Below are 21,739 nucleotides of genomic sequence, written 5' to 3'. Positions count from 1 at the left end.
ATAACATTTTTTGGATTTGTCACCGCTTACACTATTCATCATATAAAAACTTGTAAAATATAAAAAATAAAAAGAATAAAAACAAAAAAAAGGATTTCAAATCCTGAGACATGGTAGTTCATTCAACGAAAATGAAAATTTTTTTTGGAGGAAAAAAAACCATCACAGTAAGCTAAATTCACGGATTTTTTTAAATAAATTAAATAAATATTTTATATTTTTTGTGAAATTGTATCATGATTTATTTTATTTATAGTGTTTATGTTGAGATGTATTTATTTTATTTATAGTATAAACAAAATACGTGAATAATTATTTTGTTTATATTGTAAATAAAATACATAGAATATTATGATTTTTACAGTATAAATGAAATACGTTACGATAAATTTTCAATAACTATAAAAGAGTGTGCAACTTTTTGTGTATTCTTCACAAGTTTACTATTCTTTTAAACTTTTTTCTTTCGCAAATTAACCATAATGTCTATTAGTAGTAGATATTTGGTTATATGTGTGTATTTCAATTGCCTTACGAGAAATGGTGATAATGTGATTATTTTTGAGTGTGAGAATCCCATTTTGTTGTATATACGGCGAGTTGCCTCGTTGTCGGACCTGAAGAGTCTGATATTGAGTAACGTTGCTGGTAGTGGGAGAAAAGAAATCGGACAGATAGGGTATAGACTACTAGCACCAATGGGAAATGAAGTTTTTCAGTTTTCGTCTATTTTGGTTGCAAAGTGACGAGCATGTGCGTCTGATATTTGACATTAATGAGAGAATCATGACCGAATAAGTGATGAAACTTTCTGCTAAGATTGGTGATGTTGGTGGCTGTGGATTTGGGTAGTTGGACTTTGCACGCCATAATCTTCAAGTAACTCGTAGATTTGATTAGAGAAGGGTAAAGTGGGAGAAAAATGAAAGAAATGAAGGGTTTTAGGCTTTCACATATATTGTGAACAAACTCTTATATAGATGCATTCTTAATCTTATTTTGTTTATAATGTAAATGAAATAAATTATCTACGTATTTTGTTTACACTGAAAACGTGATGATCGTATGACGTTTGCGCACGTGTTGTGTAACGAGTTTATTTCGTTTACAATGAAAACAAAATACGTGAATAATTATTTTGTTTACACTATAAATAAAATAAGTCACACGATGCAATTTCGTAAAAAAAATTGCAAAATTTTTATTTCCGTAAATAAAATATTTATTTAATTTATTTAAAAAAATTCTCTAAATTCACCGAGTTTAATCTTTCCGCTTAATTATCTCTTAATTTAATAATTTACGAAAAAAAATATTAAAGGAAAAAAAATAAAAAAACTACTTACGACTGCCGTGTTAATAGCAAGCAGAAGCAGATAAAGGGGGGATTAGGGTTTCACCCAAAATCCCAGCTAATCAATGGCAAATCGAACGGATCCAGCGGCGAAGAGCATAAGGGGGACGAACCCACAGAACCTTGTGGAGAAGATTCTCCGCTCCAAAATTTACCAGAACACCTACTGGAAGGAGCAATGTTTTGGCCTCACGGCGGAGACCCTCGTTGACAAGGCCATGGAGCTCGATCACCTCGGCGGCACCTACGGCGGCAACCGCAAGCCCACCCCCTTCATGTGCCTTGTCATGAAGATGCTCCAGATCCAGCCCGAGAAGGAAATCGTTATCGAGTTCATTAAGAACGAGGATTACAAGTAACTATTTCAAACCCTTCTTTTTCATTTTCATTCAATTTCCCCGTTTGGTCTATAATTTGGTTCGAGCCACCGCAAAGTAATTGGCATTAGTATTTAGTTATTTGGCTGAAGTGCGAGGTGTAAGCATTCTGAACGATTGATAATGAGAAAATTAATTGATTAGAATTTAGTAAGGTTTGAAGAGAAACTCTTTCATACTCTTGGAGCGCATTTAGCTTGTATTCTAGGAACATGAGCGGCTGTGTACTCAAGGAGCATGAAGGACTGACATATGAGTAATGCTGTATCTCTCCTATAAACAAATGTTAATACCCTGATAAGAAAAAGTTGCACGCTTTAATCTTTTTCAATTCATTAATTATTAGAAAAAAAATCTGTTATACTTATTGTTATGGTTTTGGATATATTTTTTGTCACATTTGTTTGTAAGATATAGAATTTGTCTGAATGATTTTATCTAAATGATATGCCATACATGTACAGTAATTTGTGGCAGTTATGGTATTCAGCACCACGTAGCCAGCTAGTTGTCCATTCCTTTTGCATTTGACTTGTTTTTAGTTGTGAAATCCTAATGTTGTTTCATGTAATTTTTGTTGAGTGGTTTTTGAATTTGTTTTTGTTGTTTTATGTGGAATGCAGGTATGTTAGAGTGCTTGGTGCCTTTTATTTGCGTCTTACTGGTACTGATGTTGACGTGTACCGCTATCTGGAGCCCCTTTACAATGACTACCGGAAACTAAGGCGCAAGTTAGCTGATGGACGTAAGATATCTCTTATTTTTCGGGTGGAAAATGTCTTGTTTGATGCTTTTGTATTTATTGGTTTTATTGATAACTCACTTGTTGCACTTGGTGTTGCAGAGTTTACATTGACACATGTTGATGAAGTTATTGATGAGCTTCTTACAAAAGATTATTCCTGTGATATTGCTTTGCCACGCGTCAAGAGAAGGTATGTATTATACAGCTTTTTGTTGATTCATTTTTACATGTCTCTGTGCTCTCTGGCTTCAATGTTTTATTTGTCTTTTCCTTTTTAAAAAAAAAATACTCTGATATGATAATTCTGATTTGCTTTTCCAGCCATTTTCATATTACTGAATTTTGAATTATATTTACCCTATTTTCTTTTCTGGTGGACTGGATTTGAAAGATAAGATACATGTCAGGTCTTTGTGTAGACCTTTTGAAGATTTAATTTTGTATAACATTTGGAAACAAATTGATTCTGGTAGTACATTATCTGTTAATCAAGGCAGTGATTGTTTGATGTCTCTTAGAGACAAAGATTTGGAATTTGGATACAAAGATAGACACATTCACAAAGACAATTCTGTTTGGCAATGTTGATGGACATGACAAAAACCATTTTAAAAGTCTGTTTTACTCTCAATTGAAAAATAAAAGTTTTCATCTTCATCAACTTTATCACCCTCAACCGCTTCATCTTCCTCCCGACGCCCTCCCTTGCATTTGTCTTCTTTGTATCTCTTTCTTGGAGAGATATACAGAGAGCTTTGCGGTGGCGACAACTAGTGGGGTGGTGGACGGCGATGGTCTAATAGATCTGGAGGAGGAGGAAGAGGTGGTTGAGACGGCAGCAGGGGAGAAGAGAAAAGGAAGAGGCAGCAGTGCAAAGTTGGTTTAGGGAAGTTTTGAAAACTATTAAGGATAAAATTGTCCAAAATGACTGTCCAATCTGTGTCTCCGGCAAGAAATGTGTGTCTCAACATTTTGTCTAGACACAAAATAATACATGTATTTTGTGGGTGCTTATGTTTAGCCATGTCCTTCTTAAATTTGTGTCTCACAAAACAAACAGTGGCATGAAACAAATGCTGCCTAAGTGGGCAAAGGGGGTTAGATAGTTTGTATAAGAGTCTGAGATTCATGCCCCTCATCTTTCTTTCTAGTTTATCTTACTTTCTTTCTCTTGTTGAATATAGGAGTCAGATTAATAATCACTTTCAAGAGTTCAAGGAACTGAAATTTCACATATCTGCTTTATGATTGAAGATGTTTGAGCAATATTCCTAGGTTGTTTTGTCCTTATCAGATGATGGTTTTGATTTGTGTTCAGCTGTGATGCTAATATTTTAAGATATGCCTTATTCATGTGTATTTTATGTAGCCTAAAGTTATATTAAATTATGGGGTTCTCTGGTCTATTTCCTAGGTGGAATCTTGAGTCTCTTGGTTCATTAGAACCTAGACGGAGTGCACTTGAGGAAGATTTTGAGGAGGAAGAAGAGAAAGAGGATAACGACCAACCTGCTGATGAGCTTGAAGATAGGGCCTATGAAAAGGTGAATCCTTCCCTTCATGTTTAAAACTTACTTGGACACAGGTACTGTTCTCTCCTTGCAGGTGTGTTGTAAGCTTGTATGTATTAATGCACTAATGCAGATGTCAATCTGTCTTCGGCCTTTTTGCTATTTCTTTTCATTTGCTTTTTGGTTTTCTTGAACTTCTGTGCTGGTATGGGGGTTTATTCTGGCCCAAGGAACTAAATCCCCAATTTAATGTTAATTCTCTTATATTTATTGTATTTTCAAAATAGCAGATGTGAACAAATTTATATATGTATGTTGCCATATTGGAAGCTGTTTCTGAAGTTTGCACATGAATGCACACATTCACATTGGATTAATATCCAGTAGAATAATTTTGGTTTCCACTGTGGCATTCAGAGCCACTTGTGATGAGCAACTGCTTCCTATAATAAAATCTGGTGACCCTGCCAGGTTTCTCTGCACTGACAGTGTGCAGTGAGAAGTATGATGGGTCATACATGTATGTTGTATCAGTATATTTTGCTTTGTAATCCTGGTTTTATTCGATTTGTCCTTTTAAATGTTTAATCTTACTTAAAATTTGGGTGTTTATGTTCTTTTTTAAAATAGGGATCGTGACTATGATAGAGATTATGACAGAGATTACGATAGAGATTACGAGAGAGAGCGTGGACGTGGCCGAGACAGAGACAGAGACCGAGATAGGGACAGAGATAGGGAGAGGGATAGAGACAGATATCGTCTAAGGGAAGAAAAAGATTATGGTCGTGAGAGAGAAGGTAGGGAGCGGGATAGGAGAGACAGAGATCGTGACCGTGGAAGGCGAAGGAGTCGTTCAAGAAGTCGAAGTAGGAGTAAGGATCGCAAGGACTACGATGGAGGTGACTACAGAAAGAGACATGCTCGGAGCAGCACTAGTCCTCGAAGGCATGGAGATGGACATGAGGATGATGAGCCTAAGAAAAAGAAGGAGAAAAAAGAAAAGAAGGAAAAGAAGGATGATGGGACTGACCACCCTGATCCTGAGATTGCAGAAGCTAACAAGCTACGTGCAGCCCTGGGTTTGAAACCTCTGAAGGTCTAAAGCTTTGCTTTGAATTTGATATGCGGATGTGCGGGTTTTAAAACCAGTGAAGATTCATAGGGGGGAAAAGTTGCTTACTGTATTTTACCTCGTAATTTGTGGGGGCATGTATGTGGCACTCAACACTATTTTTGCTGTTTTCTTGCTGAGTGGCAGTTATCAAGTTCACAAGAAGAGTTTGCGACATGTGTATATGTTTCTTGGCTTGAGCTTGTTGGTCCATAGTCTCTTCGATAGGACAAATGTCTGTAGTGTAATTGGCACGAAAGCTGTTCAAATATTTGTGGGTTTGATTGCCTTTATTTGATGAGACATTTTGTGCCTGTGGAATGAAATTTACCCTACAAGAACCTCCGACAGCCTTAACTTTGGGGTATATAATCTCAACTATATCATATTCATTTCACTGAATATTATGACTTGCTTATTAGGAGCGTGAAGAAATATCACTTAATATTTGATCTTTCAGTGTACAGCTTGCCTTGAACTCTTAATGACTTAATGAACGAACTTTGAATACCAAATCAACTATATTCAGATTGTAAAGTACGAGACCTCCCTTAAGTTATTGCTAATTGGTTGATTCGTATAAATATATATATATATATCAACGACTAACACTGTATACCTAGTACATTTAAAATTCTTCCTAAATTATATTCCTTTCACATGTTCAATAATGATTGGAATGTCGGACAGAGTAGAAGTGTAGAACAAATGGAGAAAATTCTAACAGTTCTTCCAGAGTACAAAAATGAACTTGACAAGTATGTAGTTACGAACTAATCACCAGCTACAACCAAAAAATAAAAAATAATAAACTTGACAAGTATGTAGTTACGAACTAATCACCAACTACAACCAAAAAATAAAAAATAAAAAACTGATTCTCCTAGCAGATTAAATCCAGGACAAGAGAAAACATGCAAAGAAGCCTAACCAACGTGAAAGGAAGGAAAATGTGGCATGGCTTAGTAGTTGGTTCCCTTGTCATGGAATTATCTCTGGTATATGAATGCCATCTTTGTCATACCTTAGTACTCCAGAAGAACTCAAGGGCTTGCATTTCGCTCCCATAAGAATCCTTCTCTTGCATAGTTCCACTTCCAACACTCCCTCAGCTTCACCATCCACATTTCCTTGTTCACTTTGCTTTCTAACTTTCTTCTTTGTCACCAGACATTTCACCATCTTCAACTTCAACGCCCGAATGACTAACATTCTCGATGGAATCCTAAGCAACCGCCATAAACTGACCTTCCTCTTCCTCCTTGCTGGCCTGAATCTCTTAACAGCACAATCACACTCACCATCACCATTGAATCTCTTCTTCCTTGTATTTGCCTTGATGATGAAATTCTTCCACCTTCTCTTCTTCTCATTTAAAAAACTCATCAAACGATGGTTCATTCTTGCACTCTTCTTGTCCATTTTGTTCTTTCCTTCAGCTTTTCCACCTTCATGCTTTTCAAGTGCAATAAGCTGAGACAATGAAACAACTCCAATTGGTCGCTCATCATTAACATTCCCATACACCAAATTATTTTCCAACTCTCTTGAAAATGCCCTCTCAGTTTCAGCATTGTCACCATTATCCTCATTGCTTTTCTTCCCTTTATTCGATGGATACTTAACATGTGCTGATGATGAAGATCCCATATTATTCCGAAGGACCCTAAATAATAATAATTTCCTTGTGCTCCCTTTGCAGTCTCTATCACTGGCAGTATTGGCATTTTCCTTGATGTGGAAGTGACGCTTGTTCCTGTGCATCTTCTTGGCCACAAATAATGATAATTTTCGGACCTTAATCCTTAACTTTGGATAGTGACCCTGCATGGATTTGTCACAATGTGAGACAGTTAAGATGTGTAACTACCAGTGTGCGTCTTGTGTTTGCCTCGACTCGTTTTCTCTCGCTTTCCCATTGACGTGATCGATAGCGGTTATTGTCGGGGGTAAATAATGGGTGGCAGATTCTTTCAACCGTATAATATAAGACTTGAGAAGTGGGAACGTGGAGAGAAGATTGTCTTGCTTCATGGAAGTTACACTGCACATCATTGTATATATTAAGCATTTTCTCATCTAATAGTGATGAGCTAAAAAAACACACTAAAAAAAGTATTTTCTATGGAGGCCACTCAGATAAAGACGCTTAAAACCTTATTTTTTAAAGATGTTTTTATGTTGTGTTTTAATTAGTTTCTGTATAATTTATTCGGTGTTCCTCATCGCATATTATTAAATTCTTCAAAAGATTTCTTTCCAAAAACAATAAAAAATATTTAATTTGGACTAAAACAAAAAATGTAATAGATTAACTATTAGTTTTTTTAAAAGATTATTTACATAAAAAAATATAATCACATTCATCAAAATATATATATATATAACAAGTTCAAGCCTCTTAAAATTTTTATAAATAAAAAAATAATTAATTTATATTCGTATAATATATAAAATAATTACTATATTATTATTATATTATAGATTAAGATTCACTAATTTAAATTTTCTTTTTATTTTTAATATAAGCATTAGAAATAAATAAATTTTTTATAACTAAATGTAGTGTAACAAAATATATATAATATTAATTAGTTCTTAAAAAATTCTAAAAAAGTAGTTTCTTTCATTTTAGTAAAAAAAGTTAGTTAATTTTAATCAATATGATATAATAGGTTATTAAATATATTTAATACAAAACACATTGAATATAAATTTTTATTGAGATTAAATTTTAAATAATTTTTAATTGAATTTCAAATATTTTTATTTTAAAGAGTTAGAATATTTTAACATTATTTTTTTCGTATCTTTTTAATCGAGTCTTTGATTTTTTAAATTATAAACCTTATTTATAATTAAGAGTAATGTTTTAACACCACCAATTAGTCACACGTATAAAAATACAAGAACAATTCTATTGTCATAATTATAATCTAACTTTATAAGTAATACAATACAATAAAACTATATATAAATAATATAACTAAATTTTATCCACATCTATAGTCACATTTCATAAATAATATAATTACATTATATTTATGTTTATAATTAAAATATGAATAAAAATACAAAAAATTATCAGGATGATTTTCTTTAATAATTTTTTATTATTTTTGTTGTGAAAGTTTAATTATTTTAATAATTAATTATTTTTTAAAAAAGATAATTGAATAACACAAAAAGTCTTATTAAGAGTAATTTATTTATATATGATTAAAAAATAATTGAATAATTATATACGGTAAAAAATTTAATATTATTAAAAAATAAAATTAAAAATTATAATAATAACAAGTATATCACAGTAAAAAGGAAGCACGTCACCAAATAATTTATCATCCGAATTATATATGAATCAAATTGATATATGAGGGTTAACACTACAAAAATCGATAACAAGATTAGGGACTTACAAAACCTTTCTTAAGATCATAAAAAAAAAAACGTTTATATTTGTGTGATATATAAAACAATTATCATATTATTATTATTATTATAAAACAATAATAATAATACGTTTATATATAGTACTTTTTAAAAAGTCCAACTGTTTTAAAGTAAAATTTTCTTTTAATATTTGATTAAATGTTCTTGTATTTAGTACTTTTTTTGGCGCCTCCTCTTAGTTAAAAATATAATCATTATAATTTTTTAGTTATTATTGCTAGGAGTGTTTACAGATGGGATATGGCTGAAATTTCGATCCAATCGGCACTAAACTCATTAGATCAAATTCGATATTCGTACTTTTTATGTTTGGATCAGATATCAAATATATCCATAAAATAAAAAATATTAAAAAATTTTATTTTTATAAAAAAGTCAATATTTTTTTGTTTACTTTTTTAAACATATTTACTTCTATCTGATTAGAATGTGGATCCGATTCGATCCAATCCGATCATCTTACAGATCATATCATATCCTCAAATTATAGATCAGATACGGATAAATACTGTAGATTTATATGGATATGATCTAATCTATGAACACCCATACAAATAAATACTGTGGATTTATATGGATATCATATCCATAGTTATAAAAACCGAATTGGATCGGCTGATTCGACCGAAAAACTAGTGAATCGGACTAGAACCGGACCCTAGTCCGATTCGGTTTACTCCTTGGACCGTTTAAGGAATAAAACCGATGTAAACCGGTGCAAATCGGTCTAACCGAACTGGTCTACTTGAAAATTTTTTAAAATGTCTCCACAAGGTCTCGAACCAAAAACCTTGGAGCAAAAGCAACCTTTACTTGCCACTTAGCCATTGCACTTCTAAATATTATATTTGACAAATACTAATTATATAGTATAGATAAATATCTAATTTAATTTAATTTTTGTTTTCTTTATTTTTAAAATTAATTATATTTTAATTATATACCATTATTAATATAAATATAAATTTTACTAAAAATATATTAATTTACTTGATCTATTTTATTGCTATTATTGTGATTAAGGTTATTTATTTTGATGTTAATGTTAAAATCTACTAATATTATAGTTAGATGATAGGCTTTGTGAATTAATTATTTTTTTTATTGTGTCAAAATAAGATACTATTGTAGTATTAAAATTTTATAATTTTTTTATATTAGTTATTTTTAGAAGTTGAGACTTGATTCTTCATAAAATGTTAGTGAAGATATGTATTTCAAATTTTAATTTTAAGTTTTAACTATTTTATATTTTATATTTACGTGAGATCGATTTTATCAGTTCAACCAGTGATTTATCGGTTGAACCAATAAACCAGTGAATCAGTAGCTTGACCGGTTCGATCACTGGTTCGGTTCTAACAACTTTGTTTCAATCTAATTTCAAAAATTTTGATTTACTCAATTTAGTCTCCCAACTTAATAGTTATGACTCACATTGGTTCCTAATCTTATTTTTGTCACTGTCTCACAAAATCGTTAACAACATACTGAGATGGACTAACAACTGCTACATTATACATTCTAGCGACTATTTGATTTGACAATTGAAATTTTTTTTACCTTATTTTTTTTAACTAGACACTTAAAATCCTAATATGAGTCATTGATACCTAAGTTAAAAAATCAAACTAAGTAAATTGAAACTTTAAAAATCAAATTAAAGCTCGAATATAACTTCAAAATAGAACTTTAACTTATGTAGTGATTAATTTAAATGAGAATCAAATAAATCAAAATTCAACATAATTTTTATCAATGTTTTCAAATTCGAAATTTTTATATCAATGTTTTCAAATTCGAAATTTCTTTAAATTAATTATTTGGTCAAGATAAGAGAGATATTTGAATTTGAATGTCGATTAGAAGGTCTAGTAAGCCAGTTTTGGGCCTTCTAGAACAAGAAAACGGACCGATCCAGGTATCTGGGTTCAAAGGCCATTCCGGGTGCGGGACCTAAAGGCTGAGTCTATAACATTTACCCCCGCAGCGGGAGAGCAAGCTAGATCGGTCTTTATCGCTGGAGGATATGGGCCTTGCCATTTGTGGCTTTATTTAGTGCTATCAGGATAGGGGCCAAAGCCTGGAAGGTTGATCTGAAGGCTGATCCGGTGTGGGATCGATGAACCGAGCCTGTGTGGGAGTGAGCAAAATTTGGGATCATCGTTCTTTGAGTTTGTGCTGGTGGCTGATTTGGAATTTTCGTATTATGTGTCTGTTGTGCTTTTTGAAGGGTTTTGTCAGTTACGTTTTATAAGGGCATTTATTGTGAGGGGATGTTTGAGCTGCTTTTTCATTTCTGCCCATTTACCCTTTGTTCATTCCGGGGGTAGTTTTGGTTTTTTTGCTTGTTGCAACCGTTTTGATTTTTTGCTTTCCTTTTTCCCTCGTTTGCTTCATTTCTTCTTTGCTCTCTCTATTTCGTATCTTCCCTTTCTGTCTCGCATTCTTCCACCTTCCTCTGTGTGCTTTGGTGTTTTGTTTTGTGCTTTTTGTGCCGTTTCCTGCTTCAGTACCTTATCAGGTTGGTATCTTACTTCTTCTCTTTTTTATTTTTTACTTTGCTTTGTTTGGATGATTTTGTTTCCTGCAATTTCTCTGTTTTAGGCTGCTCTGGGTAGGGGTAATGAGCTTTTGGAGGGAATGAGCACCATTGTTTCTTAGGTGTGGTTTGTGGTAGATGGTAGTATTTTTTGTTTTTTTCACTATTTTCCACCGTGTGGCTTTGGTAGGCTGACGGTGGTGCTCTCTCCTTTTTTAGGTATATCTCGACGGAGGACTGAGGGTATGGGTGCTCCGGTGGTCCCCGATGGGGGCATTCCCTCTCTGTATTATTAGGTGACTTCTGAAGTTTGGGGAATGCTGTCTCGGATGACGGAGGTGAATCTCCAGCGGTTCCATGACTAGGGGGCTATTTGTGGGTGTGGTGATGCCAAGCGTCAGTATGAGCTCGCCCTTTTTGGGGTCGACGAGAGGGTTTGCTATCTAAATCCTGATTCCCCGACCGTCCCGGATTGGATATGGGTGTATGAGTTGATGTTTACACAGCTCGGCATGCGGCTTCTTTTTTCACCTTTTGTTCAGGCAATGTTGAACCGGTGTTCTGTAGCACCGTCTCAACTGGGCTGCCATTCGTTCTTTTGAGCTCGTGTGTGAGTATTTTGAGCTTCCGACTTCGGTTAATGTTTTCCTTTTCTTCTTCTTGTGCACCTTACCGACCAAAGAGGAAAATTATAAGAAAGGATATGTGTCGTTTAGGACTCAGCCTAATCGACGTATTTTTGGCTTATACGAAGATTCTTTTCATGGGTTCAAGAGGGAGTATTTTAAAGTGCGCCCTGTTTGGGGATATCATCCCTTTTGGGTTTTTCAGTTGAAATGGCCGGTGGTTTGAGCACCTTAGCGAGGTTGAAGGCCACCATGGATCGGGAGGTGGGTTCGGATGCTTCTCCTTCTACTCCTTCATCTCGACCTCCTGAGGATTCTCGCACTGTCTCTTAGGAGCCGACCTCGGCTGGGGGTGGGGGTCCTGGTACCCCAGGTCTGGGGGTCGCGGATCGTGGGGAGGAAGTGATCGTGATTTCGGCTGCTGATGCCTCTCATAAGCGGAAGAGGCCAGAGGAGGGCAGCAGCGAGAACCTAGGGGAGGAGGGTACGGTCCCTTCAGTGATGGATCAAAGTTTCGATGCTTTGGATTTTTTTTTATTAGTACCTCCTTCCCAGTACTGAGGAATTTTTTTATGACTGCGATGTTGCTTTTCAGGTGAAGTCGGTGTATCGTTCACTTCTCCGTTCTGCCGTAATAGTTCAGAAGGCCGAGCCGGTGATGGCTCAGGTGGGTCTTCTGGACAAGAAGCTTCGTCATTCTCAGGCTGAGGTAGGCAAGTTGAAAGACCAATTGGAGGCAGCGGAGACGGCCAAGTTAAAGGCTGTCAAGGAAGCTGAGGATGCCGGGGCTAAGTTGCTCCATTTATTCGAGGTCGAGGCTTTATTTTTGTCCCAACTGGGGGGTAAGCGAAAACGGGCTTTGGATACTGAGTCTCGAGCTGCCGTTCTCCTCACCGAGGTGGATTCCTTGAAGGCCGAGGTGGTTGCTTTGAAAGCCGAGGTGGTGGGTTTAAAGTAGGAGAAGGGGGAGCTGCTGGCGGACATGAAGAATGTAATATCCGCTACCGAGGAGACGATGAGGGCCTGGGTTTTGGTTCTTGCGCCGGATGCGGATGTGTCCTTATGGGGGCGTTCAAGACTGTCTGAGATGGCCAAATCGTCGATTTAGAGTAGAGTATTTATAGATTTATTTTTATAGACTATATTTTTGGTTGTGGTTGGCCATTCGGCCGTGTTTGTGACTTGCGTGCTGGGCCTTTTTACTCTTAAGTCATTTCTATAACTTTATTTTTGCGATCGGACCATCCGAGCCGTTTGTTCTAAGCCGTTGTTGTGACTTTGTTAGCGTTTGGGTCGTCTAGACCGTTTATTCTAAGCCGTTTTATGACTTAGGATTTTTGAGCGGAGTGTTCATCGTGGACCCTCGGTGGGTCGTTTTAGTTGTTTTTTCGTGGATATCCATATTTGTTTGGTCTCGGGGGTGATTAGTTCCCAGTGGTAGCCGTGTGTGTTTTGTGCCATTTGGGAAAGGCATTGGTTTGTGAAGAGGAATAAAAAAATGAATTTTTTATTAAGATATTGGGCCTCGTTATTTAAAAAAAAATTGTTTTAAAAATAATTTTATTTTAGTTTAATTTATAATGGAAAGATGATTTTGGGTCTTTGGAAAATTATTGAACTTGAAAATGAAGTTGATTTGAGACTTTTGTTTTGGTAAAAAGAAGTTTTATGAAAGAGAAATAGATTTGAATTGTTTTTAAAAAGAGATTTTTATATTTGAAACACTTGGGCAGTATGCAAGGGTTGTGCCTTAGTCCCACTTGCCCCGAGTCAAGATTTTAAAAGATTGTGATTTTGAATGTGAGCTTTGACCTAGCAAGGATCGTGGTGGTGTACTGCTTGTCTAGTGTTGCAATAGACGTGGGGATCGTGGTTGTTTACCGCCCACAAGTTTTTAAATAAAAATGTTTGTGGGGATCGTGATTATTTACCACCCACGGGTTTGTGTTTTCCAATTGAAAATCTTGCGATGATCGTGGTGGTGTACCACTCACCAGGTGAGGATCGCAGTGGTGTACCGTCCACCGGTTTTCAAGAGAACAATATCCAGTTTAGCTAACGGATGTGTCGGGTTCTAGAAAAGTAACGGACACGTGAGGTCATGGCCAGTAGGACATGCATGCATCTTATTGCATTTGTTTGCTTTGTCTGGGTGTATTTAAGTGTTTTGGTTTGCCTATCTGATGATTTCTGTCTAATTGTTATTTGTTATACTTGCTGTAATTGCTCTCTGATTGTGTTTGCCTTGCATTATTTGTGCCTATGATGGATTTTGTTTTGGGTTTGAGTTTTGATGGTGATTTGATTTAATTTGGACCCAAGGCCGAGTTGATTTAATTTGGGACGAAGGTCGAGTTGATTTGATTTGAGTCAAAGGCCATGATTGGTTAGATCAGTAGTAAGTTTTGGTTAAAATGTTTTCTTAATAAGTGGTGAAATATATGTAATGTTATTTTGCGTGAAATTTTTATAAGAAAAATATGAGTTTTGGATAATGAACTGACGATCATTGCGATTGAAAATAGTTTTATTTAAAATATCTTTTTACGACAATTCTTAAAAACTCTCTACTGAGAACCAGCGAAGACGATGTTCTTGTCCGCTACAGACTTCTTTTTTTAGGACGGACGATGAAGTTGAGAAAATTTTTGCTAAGTTTTTAGTTGTACTGTTTCTGATTAATATATATTAGTCATGGTTTTTCCTCGCCTTTGTCATTATAATTTTGTAAGAGAGATAGGAGTTGTATGATTTGCAAGCATAAAATATGCATAGGTTACTTGTATAAGAAGTTTTGTATATATGTATATGCATGTTGGTAATAATCTAAAAGTATTTCCGATTTTTCCAAGAAAACAGTGATACGGTTTCGAGTTAAAGGATCATATTTTATTATTAAATATATCGTCGTAATATTCTCGCTATCTAAGTGGCGCAGCTGGAAGCGTGACAATCTGATAGCGACGGTGTTACACCACTAAAATATTGTATGCTAAACAAAACCATATTCTTATATCAAACTTTCTACCTTTAGGGAAAAAAATGGAACTTGTTCAAGTAGCACAATGCAATTGGACAATGAAACTAAGAAAATCTATCAAACCTACATTACCACCAAGAAACCTACCTTCTCCACAATTATAATGTATCTAGCATCATTCTCTAAATAAAGTTTTCTAACAAATTCAAGTCTCCCGGAATTGAATGTCCAAAAGATTTGCATACAGAGCAATCAACAACCTCTTTGCTTGGCTCCTATGCAAGAAAAAATTGAAAACTAGATATCAGTAAAGTTGCAGTAGCACTTTAATTGAACAGTTGAGACCTATACAAGTAAGGAGTCAGTGAAAATGTTGAGGAACCTAAAAAGTAAGGCGGCCGACTGCTAGACCTTGACTAGATGCCATGATTCCAAGACTGTATTGGCTGCACCTAAGCAATGCCACAACATCTATGGTGTATAGATAGATCATTTCATTCGCATTCAAAAAAACACCAAGAGATCTCAAACTCAAAGCAAAATGAGAGTGATAAAATCTTGATTGTCATGTTGACATTTGTCGGAGAAGGAAATAGATGTGGCAAATTACACAGAATCTTGTAGTATAGTTCCCTCTATGTGACACACCATACTTGAAGTAATATCTGATAGCACAACCCCATCACCTTCCACACTGCAAGTAAAATGAGTTATAGTGAACTCAATCGGAAGAAGAAATTATTAAAACATAAAATCAAAATATGAAGAAAATAAAAAAGACCTTTAATGAAATTTTCTCTGAACCTGTTCACGTATTAGGATTGATATCTTGAGATTAGCAACCTATATTTGCTTCATGATTAAAAAATAATTAAAAGTGGAATCGCTGAAACTTTCAGTTTTCAAACCATTGATTAGAACGCATTTAGCTCAACGAAATCAAACAATGGTATCAATGTTCAACTAAGCAACTTGTAGAAATAGATTTAGCAAATTAATAAGGAAACGGAGAGAGATTATGAAAGTAGGTACGTACCAGAGGCAAATCTGAGATGGCAGGGTTTGACGCATTCAAATTATTGAGAAAATTAAGCATTGAAACTTCAATTCTAGCTCAGACCTACGGTCATTGCATGTATCATCAGATGAAAAAGGTGCCATCAGAATCGAAGAAAAAAGGGGACGTATGATGTAAAGAATAATTTATATACCTAAGCACTAGGGACGATATTAGCATAACAAAGCTCTTGATCGGCGAAGAACTTCAGCGTTGGATTTCGAAGATCTTCCATCCAATTCCAGAACCTGAAATCTCTAAAATGCCTAGTATACTAGGCGAAAAGAAATCATAAATATTTTTTTCACATGGAAAATTTTTTATAAAACATAAATTACAATTGTATCCTACTTTATACAAATCCTAAATTCTATACAACCTCCTTAGAGGAGCAGCAGTATCAACCGCCACATCACTGAGGAAGATTCCGCCGCAGCACCACAGAGGAAGACGCTGCCGTTTGATGTTGTTCACTGGTTTTTTTTAGGCTTGGAATAATAGTCCCAAAAATCACTACTTATTCTAGTTTTATTTTGTTTTAAACAAAGAAGCTCAATACATTAAGTGGAGTAAAAGAACCAACAAAAAATAAAAATAACAAAGCAGAAACATCTAATTCACTTATCCTATTTTTTTTCACTCTTTGTAACACTGAAAAGATGTGTTGATGATTTTCACCACACCTGATTCTTTATTTAAAAAAATTCTTCTATTCTTTTTCAATTAGACATTTCAAATAATTGCAAAGAAGCTCATAAACTATTTTTAATGCTCCTCTTTCTTATTATGACCTTTTGTCCAACTCTCAAAATAATCTTTCAAGGTGTCTGAAATAGACCACAGCCTCCCAAAATTCAAAAGACATATGCACTACACCTGCCAAATAAACTCACAACTAAGAAATAAATGGGAAACATTTTCAACATCTTTTTTACATAGTACACAGACGTTATCAACCTGATTAGACACTCCTAATCTATATAGTTTTTGCTTAGTGTTCACTTTACTACTCAAAACAAACCAAATAAACAACTCTACACTTGGTGGAACTAGACCTTTCCAAACAGTTTTAGTAAAACTAAACCTTGTTACATCCTCCGAGAGCGTCTCTGTCTGCAATACTTGCATAAAAGAGTTAGTAGAATAAATACCTTTTTTTATCAAATTTTCACACAACTTTATCCTCTCTGCGATGTGATAGCTTAACCGGCCTTAATGTATCATGTAGTTGATTTACTAGTTCTAATTTTTATTGATATAGCTCTCTCCTCCAATGGAAGTTTCAAATCCTCTCAAATCTATCACAGAATCCACAATCCCCTATGACATATCCTTTTTGGAATGAAACTGAGAAGAGTCTTAGAAATCGAGTTTTCAAAGATCCACATTGTAGCCATACATCCTCCTAGAATCGAGTTCTTTTTTCATCACCTACCTCCATAGATAGGCCAGCAATAATCTTATCCTTAACTTGTTGCTTTTTAATCTGTAGGCGACAAATATCCTTCTTCGAACCACTTCTGGTTGGTAGAATTTGATTGGATAGCATTTCCTTTGGTTTAGATTGTTACAAGAGCATAAACTTTCTTCCATAACGGACATTCCTCCTTCAAAAACCGCTACTACCACTTAAACAAAAGTGTTGTATTACAAATCACTGCATTGCCAACCCCCAATCCACCTAGTCATTTTGGAGCCTACACCACTTCCCATTTAACCAATATCATATCATTCCTATCGTCTTCTTTGCTCCATATAAATTTTTTCTATAAGGAAATCAACCTCTCTGCAACAGCCTTTGACAACTTGTACAAGTTCAAATAATATATTAGCAAGCTATTCAACATTGATTTAATAAGCACCAGCTTACCAGTTTTATTGAGCACCTTAGCTTTCCATAAACTAAATTTTTCCTCCACTTTGTCTATTATCAGTTTCAAAGTCTTGGGTTAGCTCCTAAAGAAATTCTAAGATATTTGACTAGAAGAATAACCTCCTTACATCTTAGCAAGCTGCACATACTCTGAATTCATTGCTTCTCGCAATTAATCGATATCAAACTAGTCTTATCAAAATTAATGCTAAGCTCCGACATCATTTTAAAATATCATAACAGTCTCTTATAATTTTTGATAATATCTTCATCAGGTAGATATAATAATAAAATTGTGTCATTTACAAATTGAAAAGGTGACAACTTAATATTATTCCTCCCCACTAATAGTGGAGATATAAGGTCATTCCTTATTTTTTTTTTCACCATTCTAGGAAAGACGTCAACAACAAAAATAAATAAAAATGATGATAATAGAGCTTCTTGTCTCAAACCCATTTCCATGTTGAACCGTCTAGTTGCTGAAGTCTTTTGGTTCTATGATACTGGAAAAATGGGTCCGGCCCATTTAGATGAGTCCATTTTTTACAAGAAGAGTGACGGTGATTGCAAAAATCTTCTCTCTCTCCTCCTTTTTCCGCTGGACTCTGAGAAAGTGTTTAAACCCTTGCTCCACCTCCTCCTCTTTTTCTTCTTCGTTGTTATTTGCAGGTTTTTGCTTAAAATGAATTCGCTTGGTATTAGACTTGCGAAGCATCTTCGTATCACTTCTCTGAGCTCCTCTTCCCATGGTGCGTGTTACACTCACCATTTTCCCACATTCTTTTATTATTATTATTTCACTTTAAGTGTGTAACCTCTTTGAATAGGCTTCTATTGTTCTCGTTACTAGAACACACTTACTCATTTTATGTCGTAACCTTATTTTGAAGTCACTGTATGATTACTAAGGTAGACTCGTGAACTAAAATGATTTCTCATGCTTCTTTTTGTAATTAGACTTAGATTTTTTTTAATTAATCCCTGGTTTTGATTTTCTAAGACTTATTTAGATTGCACCTTCACTAAATTTGTTTGAGCTGATCTTCTTTGTTCAAAGGAGAATTTCGATGACATGCGCTGGGGAAACTGGCTTGCTGCTTGAGATTATGTTTTAACGGTGATTTTTATTCACTTTATTTTCAGCATTTAGAATGACTATGACGGGACAGTGGTACTCAACATTGTCAACTGAAAGTGACAATGACGAGGGCCTAAATGATAGGGTTAATGATGATCGAAAGAATGAAGAATTGGATGATGAATTTGATGATTTTCTTGGTAGCAAGCCTGATCTAGAACTGCAGGGTGTGGATCCAAAGAGGGGTTGGGGATTTCGAGGAGTGCACAAGGTATCCGATGGTAGTCATTGTTTAATTGTTTATGATTTTTCTTTGTTACTGTAGACATTGCTAGAGATGGAACTTTGGTTTGGTATCTGCAGAAAACCTAATCCACAGATATAATATACTTGATGCCTTTGAAATGCTATGATTGCGTTAAAGTTTTCATTCTGCACAATACAAGGTTTTAAGAAGGGATTAACTTTTAAGTATTATTAAAGCTGGTAATGTTTAAGCATGAAAAATTGAATTGATTCTGAATATAATTGTCCTGAAGCCAATTAAAGAGAGTTCTTCACTAAATGGAGGTCGAGTCTTTGAAGCTGAAGAAAATTACCAGAGTTTAGAATAGTTTCTTTTTATTTATTTATTTATTTTTTATGTTATTCTTCCTGGGCCTAAAATGACAATCAGTGATATGTTTTCATGTTGCACTTTGTATAAAAATATTTGATCACAAGAATGATTTGAATTAGGCAATAATATGTGGAAAAGTTGGCCAAGTCCCTGTACAAAAGATATTGAGGAATGGGAAGAACGTAACGATCTTTACGGTTGGGACTGGGGGAATGTTTGACCAGAGAATCATGAGAGAAGTGGATATGCCAAGACCTGCTCAATGGCATCGCATTGCTGTGCATAATGACATCCTTGGGGCCTATGCAGTACAACAACTTTTTAAAAAGTAAGCATCAAGTATGCATAAAAGAGGATACTTGAATTTTGGTGTAAATGTTTCTGGCTGATGTTTGAAGCATCATTGTAGCTCTTCAGTTTATGTTGAGGGTAACATTGAGACTAGAGTTTATAATGATAGCATCACTGGCGAAGTCAAAAGCATTCCTGAGATATGTGTACGTCATGATGGTATGGCAACTTTTTTTCTCCCCAACTGTTCTCCCATATGTACATTAATCTTTTTCTTGTCCTTTCCTTTTTTTATGTTTTTACTTTTTATTTTTAATTTTTTACTTAAAACGTTGCTGGTGATTACATAAGAAAGACTGAAAGCTAGGTCCCCATAGGGCGCACCGGCTCTTTTTGGCATTCAGAAAGTACATACAGTGCTTACTCATATCTTAGATGATTTGTTTCATCATGAGTGAAAGCTAATTGCTTACTTACAGTTAATTTTCTCATTCTAGCAATCACGACTATTGTATAAATTTAGCATTTTGGTTCCCTCATCATTTAATTAATTTATGGGTAAAAGAAAGCATTTTGCCATTCTTCTTGATATAGCACTCTAGTTCTGAGAACCTAAATATGTGTCCGTTGCATGAAAAAGCAGGTATGATCTCCTTTGTGAGCAGTGCATTTTCCATATTTAGTTTTAGGGGTAATTCGACATGTTATGAGTATGGACCATATCAGATTTAAAGGATTCTAAGCTCCTATCTAAATAGAGAAATTTCAATGTTATTGTTGCTTGTGTTCATGTTCATTTTTATTAATTCTTTACCTCTATTTTATCTCCTCAGGGAAACTTCGCCTCATAAAGGGTGGAGAGAGCATTAATTCAAATTCATTGGATGAATTGCGTAAGTCCTTTTAACTATAGTTGAATATTTCTCTGTACTGTTGTCATTGATTTGCATTTCTTTGGTCTGACGCCATAATCAATTCATGCTTTCAGGAGAAGGGTTGTTTTAGTAGAAACCTGGAAAGATGAAAGGTGAAAATGTTATTGGTGGAATGGAAGCACGTGCTTTGTAAGAATCACATGTTTGTAGTGAATAGCAGCATTTTTAATGAACAATATAAAGAATACTTTGCTTCGTTTCTTTATTATATATATCTTTCAGCTTTCTGGATTTCAGTTTCCCATATTCTTTTAATATATGGGAAAGTGCAGAAGAACATTTTTCCCCTCGATAACAAATCATGTGAACATGGATATGAATGATACTAATCAATTAACACTTAACGTGTACACTTGTATAGTTGCATAATTATAATCTATTATATTTTTACCCTTGAAAGTTCATCTGTGAATGTTTGATTTAGTCTATAAAAGCTTTATTTCGTGTTATATGTCCTTCATATCCGGATAATTAGATTGGGGGACTAATTTTAAGAGTGAGTAGGCAATTTAGTTCTTAAAAAGATGTATGATATGATGTCATTTACATCTTTCATTGTCTAACGTGATGTCATATTTTGACTTTCATTAATTTATTTGATGTTACAAGCTAATGCAATGTTATATTTGATTTCCCAAGGATCGTTTGATTTTAAAATTCTTTTAAGGAGTAAATAGACGGTAGGAAAATACTGTTGTCGAAATTACACATTCACTCATTTTCAGAAAATGGCCTATATAAAGGCTAACTTATAATCATGCACTAGTTGGTGTTTAACTGAGTAAATCCCTCGAGATTGTCAAAATATCATGGTGGAGCAAAAGTCTAATTTGTCGCTGATCTGAGTTTATGGTATTTTTTAGTTTGTCGCTGATCTGAGTTTATGGTATTTTTTAGTTTGATAGGCCAAAGTTTAATTCGTCGTGTATCTGAGTTTTATTTAAAGGTTTGTTGTTAGTTAATAGATCGTTTCATGTATAAGATACAATTTAAAATTTCAATTCTTATTTAAACGAACTAGTAAGCTAATTGATAAATTAACCTTAATTGGTTAAGCGACAATTTGAATAAACAATTTAATTTTTCTTGAAGAAAGGAGCTTAAAACACGAGTTTTTATATTAAAAGTAATTTATAAATAAGTTTTTTTATATTTGATTTTTATAATCACAAAAGTATTTA

The 21,739-nt window shown here is 34.4% G+C and overlaps 2 protein-coding genes across 2 annotated transcripts; both read left to right on the top strand.

Moving 5' to 3' along the window:
* Nucleotides 1–1,345: 1,345 nt before the first annotated feature.
* On the top strand, nt 1,346–5,560 carry LOC107465267 (pre-mRNA-splicing factor 38). The gene is given in 5 exon segments (XM_016084249.3): nt 1,346–1,709; nt 2,355–2,476; nt 2,576–2,666; nt 3,891–4,061; nt 4,618–5,560. Coding segments are annotated over 5 exon segments (1,149 nt in total). The 5' UTR covers nt 1,346–1,419; the 3' UTR covers nt 5,093–5,560.
* Nucleotides 5,561–18,139: 12,579 nt separating this feature from the next.
* Nucleotides 18,140–20,945, top strand: LOC107465271 (single-stranded DNA-binding protein, mitochondrial). Its single transcript, XM_016084256.3, has 6 exons — nt 18,140–18,384; nt 18,779–18,984; nt 19,452–19,660; nt 19,742–19,842; nt 20,457–20,516; nt 20,612–20,945. The coding sequence occupies exons 1-6, from the start codon at nt 18,147–18,149 to the stop codon at nt 20,626–20,628; spliced, it is 831 nt and encodes a 276-aa protein (XP_015939742.2). The 5' UTR covers nt 18,140–18,146; the 3' UTR covers nt 20,629–20,945.
* The last annotated feature ends 794 nt before the right edge of the window (nt 20,946–21,739 follow it).

This window comes from Arachis duranensis, chromosome 9 (genome assembly GCF_000817695.3).
Source record: "Arachis duranensis cultivar V14167 chromosome 9, aradu.V14167.gnm2.J7QH, whole genome shotgun sequence".
Classification (NCBI taxonomy): Eukaryota; Viridiplantae; Streptophyta; class Magnoliopsida; order Fabales; family Fabaceae; genus Arachis; species Arachis duranensis.
This window is presented reverse-complemented; position numbering and strand designations above follow the sequence as displayed.

Excerpts from the sequence above, each read along its gene's own strand:
- LOC107465271 (XM_016084256.3), top strand. The coding sequence starts at position 18,147 with ATGGGTCCGGCCCATTTAGATGAGTCCATTTTTTACAAGAAGAGTGAC. Across the intron at positions 18,385-18,778 it reads TCTGAGCTCCTCTTCCCATG|CATTTAGAATGACTATGACG; the intron begins GTGCGTGTTACA and ends CTTTATTTTCAG. Across the intron at positions 19,843-20,456 it reads GATATGTGTACGTCATGATG|GGAAACTTCGCCTCATAAAG; the intron begins GTATGGCAACTT and ends TTATCTCCTCAG.